Source organism: Pomacea canaliculata, linkage group LG7, assembly GCF_003073045.1.
Source record: "Pomacea canaliculata isolate SZHN2017 linkage group LG7, ASM307304v1, whole genome shotgun sequence".
NCBI lineage: Eukaryota > Metazoa > Mollusca > Gastropoda > Architaenioglossa > Ampullariidae > Pomacea > Pomacea canaliculata.
The window spans coordinates 959,514-976,222 of NC_037596.1; the positions used below are offsets into that span (position 1 = coordinate 959,514).

At 38.8% G+C, this 16,709-nt stretch overlaps 1 protein-coding gene across 1 annotated transcript; it reads right to left on the minus strand.

Moving 5' to 3' along the window:
* Positions 1-1,547: 1,547 nt before the first annotated feature.
* On the minus strand, positions 1,548-13,037 carry LOC112568404 (neurotrypsin-like). Its single transcript, XM_025245705.1, has 7 exons — positions 12,812-13,037; positions 11,418-11,565; positions 9,290-9,459; positions 5,998-6,139; positions 5,132-5,295; positions 4,442-4,720; positions 1,548-4,076 (listed from the first exon to the last, which is right to left on the minus strand). Exons 1-7 carry the CDS (start codon positions 13,035-13,037, stop codon positions 3,769-3,771), a joined length of 1,437 nt encoding a protein of 478 aa, XP_025101490.1. The 3' UTR covers positions 1,548-3,768.
* Positions 13,038-16,709: the final 3,672 nt, after the last annotated feature.

Genomic DNA, 16,709 nt, shown 5'->3' on the forward strand with positions numbered 1-16,709 from the left:
TGCTTCATTCATTCATGTGTAGAGGGCCGGTAGTCCAGCGCTTGTTAGGTTTTGGCGGAAGTGCTGATGCACGCGACAAAAGAGCTGATGCTGATGCATGGAGAAAAAAGTGCTGATGCATGCGATCGCGAAGGATCGCAAAAAGTACCCGCCCGATAGGTATATAAGGGCAGAGCTGAGACGCAAAGACAGTAGAGAAAACTGCGAAGTAAAAGCTCGAGACAAGTGACGCAGCCGTGCCTTTCTGATTCGAGTGCTGGACTGTTGTGGTCACTGTTCGACTCCCCTCACCACGCACCACTTGGTTACACATGTGCAACATTCTGAGAAGTAAGTAAGCATCTCTCTCTGTCTCTCTCTCTCTGTCTCTCTCTGAGAAGTAATTAAACGTTTAAAGCTTTCAGCTCGTTGTACAATTCTACCACAAAACCAAAAATTATATAGATATGTGTATGTGGGCGCAGGTTCCCTCAATGTCTACTTTGGTTTTCACATGTCAACTCTACACTCCTGCCTCTGTGTCTGTATATGTCTGTCTGCTGGAGCATATTAGTACGCAAGGAGCAGGCAAGCACCGAGCTTATGATGGAACAGCTTGCCATGGGCGTCAGGCTGCGAAAAAACAAGCAGTACGAAAAAGTCAACACACGACTGCAAGCGCTTGTTGCAATGCACGCACAGGAGGATGTTTTAGATTTTCTCAAAGCTGTTGCGCGTAATCTGTGACAATCAAAGTGAACTGTCTGTGAAGTCTGTGTGTAAAATTTGTTTGAAATAAAGAATTATTGTGTAATCTAGTAGTTACTTTCATTCTTTGAAAAGTAAGTAAGCACTCTCTCTGTTTGTCTCTCTCTGTCTGTCTGTCTCTCTCTGTCTGTCTCTCTCTCTCTCTCTGACATAATGCGTCGAAAAGTCTGTTGGCTAAACGTCCGGCGGCAAAACGTCCGGCCACGGTCCATGTGTAGTTAGTTGTAGCTTCAGGATGTAATCTTGCGTCTGATTGGCTGCCTGGCCGCAAGAGACTGAATGTCGCAAGGACATGGAAGTTTACAAAATTGGAGCATGTACAAGACAAAAATAAAGTGCTATACTGTATCTGGTTTTCCGCTATTTTGAAGTAAAAAAGACAAAGGATTGGCAAGGGAATGGCGAAAGAGAGAGAACAGTATGTGTGAGGACGCATAAAAAAGTTTGTTTAGAGAAAAGAGTAAGATTTTAGACATGTTTGTTATTTATTTTTGACATAATATAGTTTTACAAACTTTTAATTAACACCTAGAATAAAAAATAAAATGTACAAACAGATTATAAAACAATGTCCGCTTATTATGTTGTAATAAACAAAATGATAGTGAGACTTTAGGAGGATAGTGTAAACACAGAAAACAGTAAATCAGCGTTGAATCGTTACGCTAAGGTCACTCGTGTCATTCGCGTTGTTTATTTCCTTGGACTGTATTGCTCTCATGCAAATCTTAAAAGTTGGTATCGAAAAACCCAAGAAAATTTAGAGTGGAAGAGCGTCAACGTTTGCCAAAAGTTTATTTTATATGATTAACTTCAACATTTCGAGGTATTAGTGCAGGGGAGACAATCACCCGTAGGAGAGACCTTTACAGATGTTATCACCATGCCCGAGTCCGCTGAAAAGTAAAACAACAGGGTAGCAGTGTTGTGTATTGGCAGTTTCCTGCATAATGTTAAAAAAGTCAAATTAATTTACATGTTAAAGGAGAACAATGAAAGGTAACAATCCTTGTAAAAGTGAGAGGTTTCTTCCCCTTTTTACAAAATGATTTTTTCTTGTCAGGCTTTCTATTTGTGTGTGTGTGTGTGAGATTATAGATACAAGTCAAGAAAGAACAGTTTTTTTCTCGGAAGAATAAACACTATCCACATTATAGGAATACTAGTCATATGATCTTTATATGGCACAAGAAGAGTTTTACACGTTGTGGTAACTTTGTCTTAAAGTTTTGCAACACCCTTTTTTGATAGTGGTCTTTTTGTATGTAGTATGTAAATTCTAATCATCATGAAAACATGTCAGGAGATTATGTGGAATTATTAGATATGGTGCTGTGGTATTGAAATATGGGTGGCCTGCTCTGTGATGTGAGGTTGAGTTTGAATCTCATTAACAGCTTGACTTTTTGTATTGTAAAATATGAAACATTTTCTTTCATAATAATAGTATTACAAATAAAAAAATAATAAAATCATCTCATTTATCGTCTAGACCAACTGTACTGGCTAGTGGGCGAGAGAAAAATTACAGGCTATCATTATAGACAAAGGTTCACACTAGACAGACGATTAATTCCAAACACTGTCCTGATAAGCATAGGAGCTTCTGCTGAACCTCTGATGCCGATCAACAAGATTCGGGTGGCAAGGCGTGAGTGACTTGGACAGGTATGTCAGGAACATCCTGAAGACAATAATAGCACATTGTGAGGATCGTGTCATTAACGCGAGCTTGAGAGGGCAGATCGTCCTACCCTGCCAACTAGTGTCTATAAGAAGAGTGTACCATGATCTGCCTTTGTTTTCAGAAAACAAAACGAGAGACATTGTTTTGGGCCTTTGAGCTTGTCCAGATTGTGGTTAAAGATTCTTAATACGAGAAATAAAAATGAGATGATCTTTTCAGACCGTCATCCATGAATACCAGTCTTTGACGAGTTTCTGTAAAAACCTGAAATGGATTGTGGAGCTGCTAGCAATATTCTAGGTCTTTTATTTAAAGAGAAAAATTTGCTATTCGTTTTCTGAATAAATGGGTACATAGGAATACTTTGCAACAGATGTCCTTAGGGACTAGTTTATTAAATTTATTTCGGAATGTAGGAAATAGAACATTCAGTAACTGGCTATCTGTTAATATGTAATTTCTATTGGCAATACAAAGCCAATTTTTTCAATTTTGTGTAGTCTGATCAGATTGTCAAACTTCAGGAGATTTCCATCAGGATGACCACCTGCATGCTCTGGACATATAGTGGGATGCCAAATGTCATGTCTGTAACCTCTGGCATACCAGACTGACATTATGTTGCTCACACTTGAACGCCATCGGCTTTTCTGCTTGTCGGTGAGATATTTGGAAGAGATGGTGTGCTGAAACAGGATACTGTTATCAATTTTACATAATATTTCCCATTTCTATTCCTGTACGAAAATCTACTTTGAAACACGTACAAAATACTAATTACAAATCTTTTTACTAAGAAACAAACACACACAGAGTCATAAAGACACACGTTCTAACCTATTTGGACAAATTTTTCTCTAGCAAGACAGAACATTGCCTAACAATGCAGGAAATGTGAATGTAATGTGTGTCAGATATAATTACATTTATTAGATACTGCCATACGCATTCATATCTGCAAACAAGTTAAAATATCATGTAAAAAGGAGTATAAGAGACTATAAGGATCAAGAAAGAATAAAAAAACTTAAATATGTCAGTTTAAAAGTCTCTTTGAAGGTGTAATTTTAAACACTTACCTGTTACTGGTCTTTCTTCTGGCGGATGGTAAAATGACGTTGGTCACATCAATAGAGAAATAATGAAAAACGGAAAGTCGCACTGCTGACGGCAACAAAACGCAAAGCAATTGGCAACTGCTGTGTACATGTGTCATGGCCAAAGTGTTACACACTTACTTATTTGTGTAGACAGATGAAAATGTGTTTGTAATGCTATTATACAACTTATTTGAAAATATTTTTGCACTAGCTTCTGGACAATGAGGGTAAATGTCAACCTTTAACACCGAGGGTGATGTGGTAAGATGAGGTCAGCGGAAGTCTGTCGTCATCATCAACGGTTTGAGTGACGACGGTACAGGTGTACACACCGCTGTGTGTCACGTGGTCTGCCGCTAGGATCCGTAACACCCCAGTCGTGCTGCTCACTCTTCCTGACCACGTGATGGACGCGGGGGGAGGGTTGCTGTCAGCCTCACACCACAGGGTCACGTTGTGTCCAGGGTTTAACTCAGAAAGACTTGACAAGGGCTGTTGTTCCCCGGTGTTGTTAGTCCATGTTATTGTAATCAACGGCTTATCTGTAAATGTCAAAAAAATATTAGTAGCTGCTTACGTCGTAATTAGCAACATGTAATGTGAAATAGTAGGAGGTTCAAATACAGTGCATAACCCAGCAATAGGAGAATAATAAGTTTTTAAAGTTGTTTCCTCGACATAATTTTTTTTTTTACAAAATATTCTTGCTAGGTATCAAGTTAGAACGTTATTCGTTTTTACTTTCTGATACAATATGGGTGTATTTAATAGGATCAATGTGTTGCCATGTTTCGTTGAGTTCCATTAAATTTATATTTAAGTTAATCATTACTGTAGACTCTACATGCAAGGATTGCGCCCTGTCGGTAAGAAGACAACACTTGAGGTGCTATCAGAGGCTACTCACAGTAAACGTTTAACACAAAAAGTCCACTCTGTAGGCGTTCAGCAGGACCAGAGGCACCGTCAGGATTAGAGGCTTCACAAAATACTTCACGCCCATTGTACTCTCTTGTCACATGTTCGTAGAACAAGCGATTTCCTGGAGAAGGACCATCACCTTTGCCTGACCATGTGTATTCAAGTACCGGAATGTACTTTCGTGGTTTTACACACACTAGAACTCCATGTGTTCCCTCCATAAAAGGGTACTTTTCGGTCTCCGAAACTATATAAAGTGTGTAATCTGTGACAACACACAATCCAGAAACATAAAATTTCCATTCTTAAATATTTAATTATTCTTAAATAATTCAAAATTATTTAACAGGTAATGGTGTCACAATACCCTTCACTTCAAAACAAACACACATAGGATATAGGGGGCATACGTACAGGGCATAACATACTGACGGGGGAAACTATACGAGACACTAGATGGTGTGAACATAAGCACTTCCTAGCGGTGTTTTTTTTTCCTTTATACTAAGTACACAAAAATAATTAGGTTGGAATGTTTCATAAGTTTATGGGAGATAGAAACAATGAAATATTATCATGAATATTATCATGAATGAATTAACTATATGGAGGGGTAAAATAAATTGTAAAGTAAGTTTACACATACTAAACGTTAACAAAGGTAACAAAATCTTACCTTTGCTGCAAACCACGCCAACGTCATCAGAATAACAATCCATACTTTTATTCCAGCCACACTCAAACAGACTGTTTTCGTTACCATCACAAAAAAACCCAGCTTCAAGTAAAGGGCTTGTGTTTGCTCCAAACACCCAGCCGTCTACCAGTGCTGCACCATTTCTAGTTGGGAAAGGTTATATTAACACAATTGTCTATGGGTATTGCATAAAATCTTTCAAAAAATACGTAAAATTAATAGAAAGAGCTTATTTTAGCAATAGCTAAATTGAGTTTTTTATTATTATCATCATCATCATTATCATTATTATAACAACAACAATGATAAATCATTAAGTACTTGGAGGATGACGAAAATACAGTTCAGACACGTTTTCTGCAATCCCAACGCATTTAAAAAAAAATATACAAGAAATATAAAGTATTGCAATGTCATTGACCATTTGACGGTGATCCAACTACCATGACAATGTATCTTTACTCCTGTGTGTGTTAAATGTCTGTATCAGTATGCATGCCTGCCCTTATGAGCAAAAGAAAAATTTCTGTCTTGGGTTTCTTCGACAGACAATAAAGTCTCATTTGATTTGATTTGATTTGATTAATATTAAAAGTATATACTACCCTCTATGATATATCCCAGCCTGCAAAACTAGTGGGCCAGTAGTGGGCCCCACTTGTATATGTAGTGGGGCCCTAAAAACCCCGCTACTTTTGCAGGCTGGGATATTTAATATATATACATAATAAAATAATAATAAAATCACCAATGTTAAATAAGTATATGTTACACTCTATGGTATATTTACTATTGTTGGTACCGACTTAATAGGTTGTTTCAAAACGGGAAAAAAGTTATCTCACGAGGTTAAATTGAGTTGTCTGCAGATGACTGCGGCGGTTTTCTCGTTGTTTACACACACTGTACTAAATTGTTTACTTCCAATCTCCACTTCTACACGCCCCATGTTACTGTCTGTACGGCGAGGTCCTGTCAGTCGCAGACCTGTAACAATGAGGTGAAAGGTCATCACGTCCATGTCGTCTGCTGCGTAGTTGTTTTCAGGTCACAAACTCTAACAAGAGTTTAAAATCTTCTCATCGCTTCTCGTAAAGGTTGCATTTCACTATTACGCATATGATCTTGTCAGAAAAGAGTAAACCATAATTTAATTCAGCTTAAGGCAATATTTTACTTTTATGTTTACATGACTTCTCTTAGGATGTAATGAGTTTACGTTTTAGTATGTTAAAAGCATTATTTTCCTCCTAAATTTAAAAAAAAGTCTTCATACATGTGCAATCGGCGGACTTGTATAATAAGCTATTTGCAATAGCGCTTTCTCGGGTTACTAAAAATAGATTGTGTCGTCACGCAGCAGAGCTTCATGTAATTGCTTTGCATACAAATACTGCACGTTGTTCTGTGTATTCTACGCTACGGCGACTGACAAAAAGCGACATTTTTGCTATTAATCTCTGAAACAATGCTGAAAACAGGAGGAACCAAGCACTGCTGTTGGGGTTTATGTAAATCGGACTCCAGATATCCAGAGCGATTACCGGAGGGGACGTTTTTTATTCCATTTCCAAAGCCTGGTAAGACAGTGACAACATGACCCATGCAGTGGGAAAGACAACCGGGCAAGTTAAAGACTGAGAAAGCAAAGCGCCGGCAGTTTTTATGTGGGCGATCTGATTTTCAAAATGTGGAGAAAATAGCCAGGGGCACATATATCTGCTCTCTGCATTTTCTTGGTGGAAAAGGCCCAACATCTGAGAACGACGAACCAATGTTAGCGACGCTTACAGACGAGGAAACACAAAAGCGACAGGGAGGTAACAGGAAGGTAGACTCCAGCGCAACGTGGCGACCAAACAGCACATTATCAACGTGAACGTGGGAGAAAAATGCTTCGCAAAGAAAACTCATTATTTCCAGAATCCACAGAACAAAGTGACAACATAACACTTGAAGACGCAGGCGAAGCCGTGGCTGAGAGTGCATCTGCTGAATGTAAGTCGGCTAGCCCAAACCACAAAGCTACACAAACATCTTATGATCAATATATGCTTGGAGCTAAAATCGAAACTATGATCATGAGAAACGCTGCTGCAGTGAAAAAGGATCGAAGTGAACCTGAAGTTAGCAACAGGATGGACCCAAGCTTTGTTTTTAAAGACAGGAAGAATACAAAGTTTTTAGTTGGATTATTTCCCGAGCAGTTTGACGTTTTGTACACATTTCTTGGTCCAGCAAAATACAACCTTCAATACTATGACTCCAAGGGAAATACCAGAGAAACCAATGGGACAAATGAGAAGAAAACTGGTCCATCTAGGCGTTTTACCCCCAAAAAGGAACTTTTCAATACACTTCTGAGACTGCGAAGAGGACTTTCACTGAAAATGATTGCCTACATGTTTGACACATCTAAATCGTTAGTAAGCAAAATTTTTATCACATGGATTCAGTTTATGTTCCTACACTTCAAGTCTATGAATGTCCCTATGTTCCCAACAAAAGATATAGTAAAACATCATTTTTGGAACAATAAACTGCACAGCAACGCACTCGCTGCAAACGCTAGTGTAGTACATGGGGGGATATATTTGTCTGCTTTGCATTCCCAGAAGCCCTTGCGCGGCTAGATTGTGACGTCATCTGTGGAAAGTGCCATTATCGTTGAAAAAAATTTCTGTGACACATCGTAACAAAAAGTCGTCTTATGAGAAAGTAATTCTGTTTTTTAAAACCAATATTTAAAGGAATTTTTTTTAGTAAGCGCTAATTAATTGTCCTAAATGATCACATCTATATTCACTTTTGATATATACAGCTGGAGCTTTGGAAGACCTGCTTGACGTAGAAAGAAAAATCAAATGGATATATTACATTTGCTTGATACCTTGCCGTTACCCGGACTTTTCGGCGGCGGACGTTTCGCCGACAGTCGTTTTGGAGCCGGACGTTTTGGCGACCGGATCTTTACTCGAGGGAGGTATCGTCGACGAACATTTCGGCGCGGGGCCCTTAGCCGACGGACGTTTTGTCGACGAACATTTCGGCACTTCATTTCGGCATTTCACGCGGACCTTTAGCCGAAGTCAAGTGTGTGACGCACCTTAGCTCACTCATTTCTCTCGCCATTGTATCAATGTGTGTCTCTGCCAGTTTTCACGTTCACCTTCCACCTGGACAATATTTCTGTTTGTCATTTGTCTCACGTTCCCTCGAGATAGTTCTTCATTCATTCATGTTCAAGATTCTGAGAAGTAAGTAAACATCTCTCTCTCTCTCGCTGTTGCGCATAATCTGTGACACAATCAAAGTGAACTGTCTGTGTCGTCTGTGTGTAAAATTTGTTTGAAATAAAGATTTGTTGTGTAATCTAGTAGTTACTTTCATTCTTTGAGAAGTAAGCTCTCTGATATAATGCGTCGAAAAGTCTGTCTGCGAAACATCCGGTTAACGAAACCTCCGTCGACGAAACATACGTTGGCTAAACGTCCGGTCGGCAAAACGTCCACACACGATCTTGCCAATATTTTGAGAAAAAAATGTGTTCTAATGTTCTTTAGAGCGAGTACAAAAATAAGCCTTACAGTAATAAGTTTAAACTAATTGTGACAAACACTGTATAAATATAAAGGTCTGTTCATTATTAACAATACTACAGTTTAACCATCCCTATTAGTTTTTCAATCATATTTTAGCACCCTTAAGGTCAACGAGAAACACAAAGTGCTTCTTACAAACTGCCAGTGGCTTATGCTCCATCAACTCGATCATCTATTTACTATCGTGTAAACAGCGACACCCTTCAAGAATCTTCAGCAAACAATTTGTAACTTATTAACTCTTCTTCAAAGTGGAAAAGAATTACTTCCCCCCCCCCCCTTACCGAAAGCTTCCCCTCACTTCTTCACTTTACCCTGACCTTTTGTGTGCAAATGCACGATTAATTTATGTTTAAAAGTGTGTTGTATTATCTCGGTATTTGCATGTTTAGCACTTAGTCATTCTCATTACCTACAATCTAAATCTTATGTACTTTAGCTCTAGTTACTGTAAATATATGCATACGTTCAGAGAAAAGATACCACAATGAAGACATAAAAACTCTCTGAGAAATTAAAAGTTTTGTTTACTTACTAAAGCTTTTGAAGTCATAAATGATACCGACATCCAGGCAGCTGCTTTTGTTAAGTTGTCCTATATCGCATTGTTGAAGATCTGTTTCCATTCCTTGACACTTTATATACCCAAATTGAAATCGTGAGCCATCGTTTAATAGAGGATACTTCACAGCTGCTTGCCCAGTGCTGTTAACAGACAGATAGTACAGACACAATTATTTACAACATGCAGGTTGAAGGTTTAAGATGCACTACGGTCTTAGGGGTGAGAGGTGTTACAATCTCTACCAATCTCGTGGCCACTATTGGCTTATACCTTCCCTTAAACACTAAGAAATCAGTCTCTCCCCAGCAAAAAAGTACAGTGGTACAAGTGCACTTGACCAGAATCCGTCTTGAAATGTAATGTAGAGTGAAAAATACAACACAACTACAACGCTACAATCATTTACAAATAAATATTAAATTAAAAGTGTATTACTAGTTTTACTTGCTTTGCTGTATAAGCTGTTAAATGGTCTTTTAGTGTTTGGTTATTATTGTTAGCTATATCTAGTCAGCCATGTCATTCTAAAGTCTAATTTAGACACATGCATACCACTCTTACACAACTTGTCATCTGTTCCCTCTTCTGAGAGCTACAACCCTTGAAAAAACAAACAACAGTTAGTCAATCACGCTCATACTTAGATATAGATTCTTTCTTTAAATTCATCTGTTAATAATGTTCACCTCTTTCGTGTTCTCTTAGTTGCTAAGGTTTTAGTTTAAAATAAGTATGTACATATGCTGTTTTTGAAGCGTTTTATATTTTACAGGGTTTGCTAGCCCCACGACCAACCCTCCTCGTTAATCCGGGCATCGGACCGGCAGGTTACCCGAGTGGTTTCCAGGCGGAGTTAGCTATGTACATATAGGCAAGTGAAATTCACGGTATTACAAATTATCACTAGTACAGGTCTACTTTGTTTGAAGATCAATTTAAGCTGTTTGCATTTTTTAAGATATCGACAGATATCAGCGATATAAAACTAAATCAGCCCCCAACACCCATCCCTTAATTAATTTACCACTACTATTCACACCTGCAATCAATGAGCACCGCTATCAGTGTACTATGTAACACTAACAGTGTAGTATGTCACACTAACAGTGTACTGCGTCACGTTTGTACACCATTGACAACATTGCCAGTCGTCAACAACAATTACAGCGACATGTCGGGTTCTTTTGATGTTGACAGTCTGCATTTCTCGTGCTAATGTAACAGTTTTTAAGAACCAGGAGAAATGCAGACTGTCGGCGTCCGAATCATCCTAATTGCTGCTCTCTCTATATCATTGGTGTTGACTGCAGGCAATGTTGCACCAAAGTGACGTAGTAAACTGTTAGCGTGACGTAGTACACTGTTACGGCGCTTGTTGGTCGCAGGATCACATTGAGTACTTTGCCAGAGGATATTTAATTGACAGATTGTTGTTTTTTTCATAATAAGAAGCAGGGCCTTGGAAACAGCAAGTTCCTTGTCTTTCGACAGGTGAAAAGCTGTCCATCCTATATCATGTCTGTAGACTCTGCGTTTCCACAGATTGCATGTTTCCCTTGTTTCTACCAGAGGTCGCTAAAAATCCAACTTGTAACGGCCAGTTTGTACTTCTCTTGTGCATTACTATTTTTTCTTTGTACAGCAGTAGCGAAATAAAGCTTTCACGCAAGACCGTTCTTCAGAGTATAAATAAGCGGTTATTGTGAAATTTGAAATTCAGATTTAATTATTTTACGTTTCATTTTAAGTCTAATGAGGTAATAGAATTGGGCGGTTTAAAACGTTTTTAAGGCTTTAAGAACAACAAAAATAACAACAAAATGTATCACGTGATTTTTAAACTTGTTCCTTTAAGAAGATCAAGCCCCAAAGGTAGGAGTAACATAATAAGCACATTTTTATTATAATTAAAAAACCCAGTATATTACGCAAAGGCAATCAAAAGTTAAAAGAGAAAGACACATCAAATAGAGCATTACTATTAAATTTTTTTAATGATAACAGACACAGGTGTTGTTTAAATAAAAAATCATACAGTGCATGCATGCTTGACATCTTGCTGTTGGATGGTGCGGTGTTAAAACAATGGTTAACTGACCTGTTGAGTCCCAGCATCCTTAAAGCGACTTTTACTTCGCTCTGTTCAAATCCATCCTCACACACTGTCGTCCATTCTCCGTTGACCGATATTTCTAGACGTCCTGCCGTAGACGTGCCGCCATGTAACCGGGCTGTCATCGGTGTGGCTGTCACAATACAGATGTGGTTATTTTGTTAAATCGTGTCTTTGTTTGTTGTCTTTTGTGATTGACTGCATTAGACACATCATGTGGATACAGTATTCCACTCCTAGCTTTGTTTAAATTAAGGGTGTGGAAGATTAAGCTGATCTCAACATCTACTGGTACAGTTAACGACAAGCAATACAAAATACCGTTACAGTCCTCCAGTGAGTTCCCACTCATAGTTGAGGAAACCTTATCCAGGTTAAAGGACATGACAGGTGAGGTAGTGAGCATCATGTGCAACATCCACGACATGCGCCATTGCATATGTTGACGTGGACTGTCCATACGCAAAAGACAAGCTAAAAGCTGCATGTTACATGTCCTCACTTCGCCCGGTCATATTGGGTTATATTATAATATTGGTGTCACCTGATCCGCGTGCACACCACACAGTGGCGTGGTCTTCTACCACAGAGGGACCCCAACACAGGCACAGACCACACTATAAACCATCCCCATAAATTACAGTTCACCAAGGTAAGGATTGGGAGATGGGAGAGGTTAGTCTCTAGATTAAAGACAAACTGTGTATACAGTGAATTGGGTTTTAATCTTCTGTTAGTATGCTCTGCATGTAGGTGTAGGTGTAGGTGTAGGTGTATTGATTGATGTTATGTGTGACGTTTAAATTTAGCATTAACTATAATGTTCCTCTAAAAATTTGCTAAATGATTTCAAGTGAATGTAAATGTGTGCGTGATAAGAGTGATTGTGCTTTTTTATTACTTGTTGGTCCTTCCAACGAAAAAAAAAGCAACTAAACTTCTGTCGTGAACAGCAATAGAGACTAAATATTATTGCACTGTATCCTGTTGACGATATTCTCCTTCATCAAAATTTGTAAATGTAAGATATAAAAACTCCTTGTGTCATTTAAATCTCTTCTGTAGATGAAACTAAAATAGAAACATGACATGAATCTGTTTGGCTTACCTGTTATTGACTGTTTTCTGTTAATAATAATAAACAGAAAAATGATGATGATGATGATGATGATGATGATGATGATATGATGATGATGATGATATTAATAATAATGCGTATTACACAGTTTAGAACGCACTTGCTTTCTACACTAATTTGTACAAACACTAATTTGAAAGTAATAAAGCGATTAACAACACGGTAATAAAATGTTTAATTAAACAAAACAAAAAAAATACTGGAGTAACTGTAAATGTTTAATTATTTCTGGTCTACGTACTAATGTTACACATGACGCCGACATCCTCCCAGTGTCCACAGTCATGTCTGTAGAGCCCCCAGTGTCTACACTGCGCCAGGCTGGTTTCGTTCCCCACACACCTCACGTCACTGAACAGAATAGGACCAGAGCCTGCTCCGTACTTGGCTGACCCCACGACTACTGCTGTTGTGCTGTCCGAGATAAGAAACGAGAACAAGAATATATAGAAATTGAAAACACACATACTTTTAAAATGAAGATTAACGTGTGCAATTAAATACACACACACACACACACACACACTCATGCCCGCAGGTGCAAACGGACACGTTGCGGTAGAGCTGATCGTGATTGGCGGCCGGAATATTAATTATTAAGAAAGTAAAGTGTTCAAAATATACTACTTAGCCTTAAAATACTGCATGGATAAGAAATATAGCACCACAGTTTTATAATGCTGGTTTTCAAAACACTGGATATTGACTAAAAGTGACAGACATAAGTAAACTCTGCCAACAAATAATCTGTATCTGTGTCTTCTATAACTCGGTGGCTAGCTTCAGGTTCCAAGCGAAGGATAGTTGAAAAGTTTAAACTTAAAGGAACTAACACGATGGCTCCAGCAGGAGTGGAGCCTGCAGATTCATTTGACTAAAGATGAACAACTCTGTCTTCGCACGAATTCACAGATTGAAAGCTCAATTTGTGTCGATTCGCTGGGTCTTGCTGCATGGTTGTTCATATTTGGTAAAGTGACTTGCATTGTTATTGAAAAAATGAAAGAAAGAGGGTTAAGGCAAAATCAGAAATTTATTGAGAGTGTATTATGAAGTTTGGTGTAAATTGTTTATTGCGACATCAATTCATAAGCAATTACAGTGATACCTCGGTTCTCGAACGCCTTGACTTTCGACCAAATCGGTATTCGACCAGGAAATTCGAGAAAATTTTGTCTTGGAATCCGAACAAATATTTGGAACTCGAACATCCGAACGTCCGAGATGAGCCGAGTTGAGCCGAATGGCGTTCATTCTTGCCTTGCTTGCGTCATCAGTGTGAGTGCAGAGAGAGAGAGTCACGTGTTTGTGGAGAGAGTCATGAAATGTGTGCAAAATGGGCAGAAATCGCAAATTTTGTTGAACAACATCACCCTGATAAAGTGTAGCAAATAGAAGCAGTTAACATTTTTAATGACGATGTTATGTCGCACTTCCGCAAAATTTTGCAAAGGAGAAAAAAACAGCAAACAATTGACAAATTCTTCCGTAAAGAAATCAGACAAGCAACTGCAGAGCAAGATTCTGATTCTCGCTGTCAGCAAAAGATACAGAGAAAGAAACACCGAAGAGCAGTTACCCTCTGTTTTTATTGAAGACTACTCCCTTCAAAACATAACGCACCCCTTCCTCTCCCTCCACATTCATTCCCTCCTGCATAAAGTTTGGTACAGGTACAGTAAAAGAAACACAATTTACTGTACTGTACAGTACATTTTATTTTATTTTATTTTTTTTTGTTTTAATAAATACACTTTTATTTCTTATTTCTTGTTGAGACTCATATTTTTCTACATATTATATACAAATTAGGCCAGTAAATAGACATTTTCTGGGGCTTGGAACGAATTAATCCAGTTTCCATTATTTCCTATGGGTTTCATTGCTTCGGTTCTCGAACAATTTGGTTCTCGACCGTCCTCCCGGAACGAATTATGTTCGAGAACCGAGGTATCACTGTATTAGCATCTTGTGAAAAAGGGTTAAATGCGTATTTTATACACCTGAAGAAAAGCCTTTATTTAAAAGTAACAAACGAGTTACAGGTTTAACCAGGGAAAGTTTTTTGCAAACTTCCTTTTACCCATTTTTGCGTAGGTTGCATAAGTGAATACTGGGGTCATGCGGCCCTTTCACCAAACTCATTGTAAGTACAATCAACTAATTTCTGGCTCTGACACCGCTCGTGTCTCTTTGCCAACTACATGTAGAGTACATCACCTGTAAAGACCCTGTTATGAAGTCTACTACTTGACGGAAGAAGCTCTCGTTCCTTTGTCATTTCGAAGCACAGGGCTATAGTGATGTGGCAGTGGTGTAGGAACCAAAGGTACATCCTCACCCTCCCACCTAAAATGTTCAGCGTTGTTTTGTCGTTCACTGTCAGCATAGAGCTTACCCTTACCCCTCCACTCTTAAATTCTTGCAGTTTCCTACTTGTACGGTTAGTACTCAACTACTCGCACACCCCTAATCTCTTTGACTAATCCCTTTCAAAGCTACTTCTTGCAAAACTATATTTTTAAAAAACTGCTGCAGATTTATGCTTCAAATTGTGTGCACGTGAGGCCCAGACAAAGGTGAAGGGTAGTACTACAAATCTTAAAATGGACAACTCAGTCCGAGCTTTATAAAGTATCTGTACAGAAAGGAATGTCACCCAAGGGAATCCATGTGGACACGGTACAGACACTTGCTGTGGATTCCCCATCCCTTGCAACTGTGAAGAAGTGGATTGCTGAATTCATGTACAGCAGGGTCTGTCAGGAACGAGGGCTATCTCCCCTGACTGTAAAGTAACCGCGAATGGACCAGGGTTGACTATCTCTTGGACGTTGGCTAGAATGAGTGTGTAGTTGTGAGTATGAGTCAGTATGAGACTGCATCCCATGTTAACGGGGCCGCAGGGTTTTCTCTGTGAACTGTGTGGCAGCAGTCTAAGAGACATCAGTCAGCATGAAAGCCGTGAGCGCTGAGAGAGAGAAAGACAGAATGTGGTAATGGTGTAATTCCATGTCAATACGACATATGTTACATATTAACTCCTTAAAGAATATTTATAGTATTGTATTTCTACTTGTTGATTCCTTTCAAGTCAAGTTTATTATTTTTAGCAAGTTGAGAATTTTCTGTGTTAGAATTCTTCGAATTAACTTAAGACAATGCTGCAGGAATAGCGAGTGGGGACCGTTGAATCTTCCTCGTAAGTTTTAGGCTGACCCGACACATGTTACTAGCTCAGCGAAGAACAGGAGGAACACTGGGTCCTTCCGAGCGTAAAGGAAACCACGCTGACCTTTGACTTGATTGAAACGTGTTTCATTATCGCTATGTGTTCTTCGCAGTGTAGCACCGAGTGTGTTGTTGGCGTTAGTCTCCTGTCTTTTGTGCCAAAGGAACTAATTTTGGAATTAGGTTACAGTGTAGCTGAATGTTATCTACAAAGGGATATAGCCATAGTTTTGAGTATTTTGTGCATCATTCAAATGTACATTTGCATTTCACTCTTTTTTGAATAGTAAATCGAAAGTTCTATTTAATTTTAGTTTAATTATTTCTTCTGACTCCCCATGGAGCACGGGGCCCCAACACCTCTCCTTTAATCATTTGAAATTGAAATATGTAATATCTGTTCATTTAAGAAAATTCCTTTGCTTTCATTTATCACTGTTTAATTAATTCCTATACTTTTTCCTCTTTTTTTCAGTATCATTGATTCATCATTATCACAAATGGTCACCATTTGTTGTACATATAAGATAAATTGTTATTGTATGATGTAAATGTTTCCTAGGTTTATACTCAATGACATTAAATATGTTTTCATGAAAAGGTAATGAAAATCTGTGTATGTCATTATTACCAGGTTTGAACTGGAACTTCAGAGGGTACACGGACTTTTCGCCGACGGACGTTTCGCCGCCGGACGTTTCGGAGCCGGACGTTTCGCCGCCGGACGTTTAGGAGTCGGACCTTTTGCCGACCGGCGTTTCGGCGCGGGGCACTTCATTTCGGCAAGTCACGAGGGACCTTTAGCCGAAGTCAAGTGTGTGACGCCCCTTAGCTTACACATTTCTCTCGCCATTGTATCAATGTATCGGGGGATGAGATGTGTTCACGAGCTGTGCGGACGCTTTTTT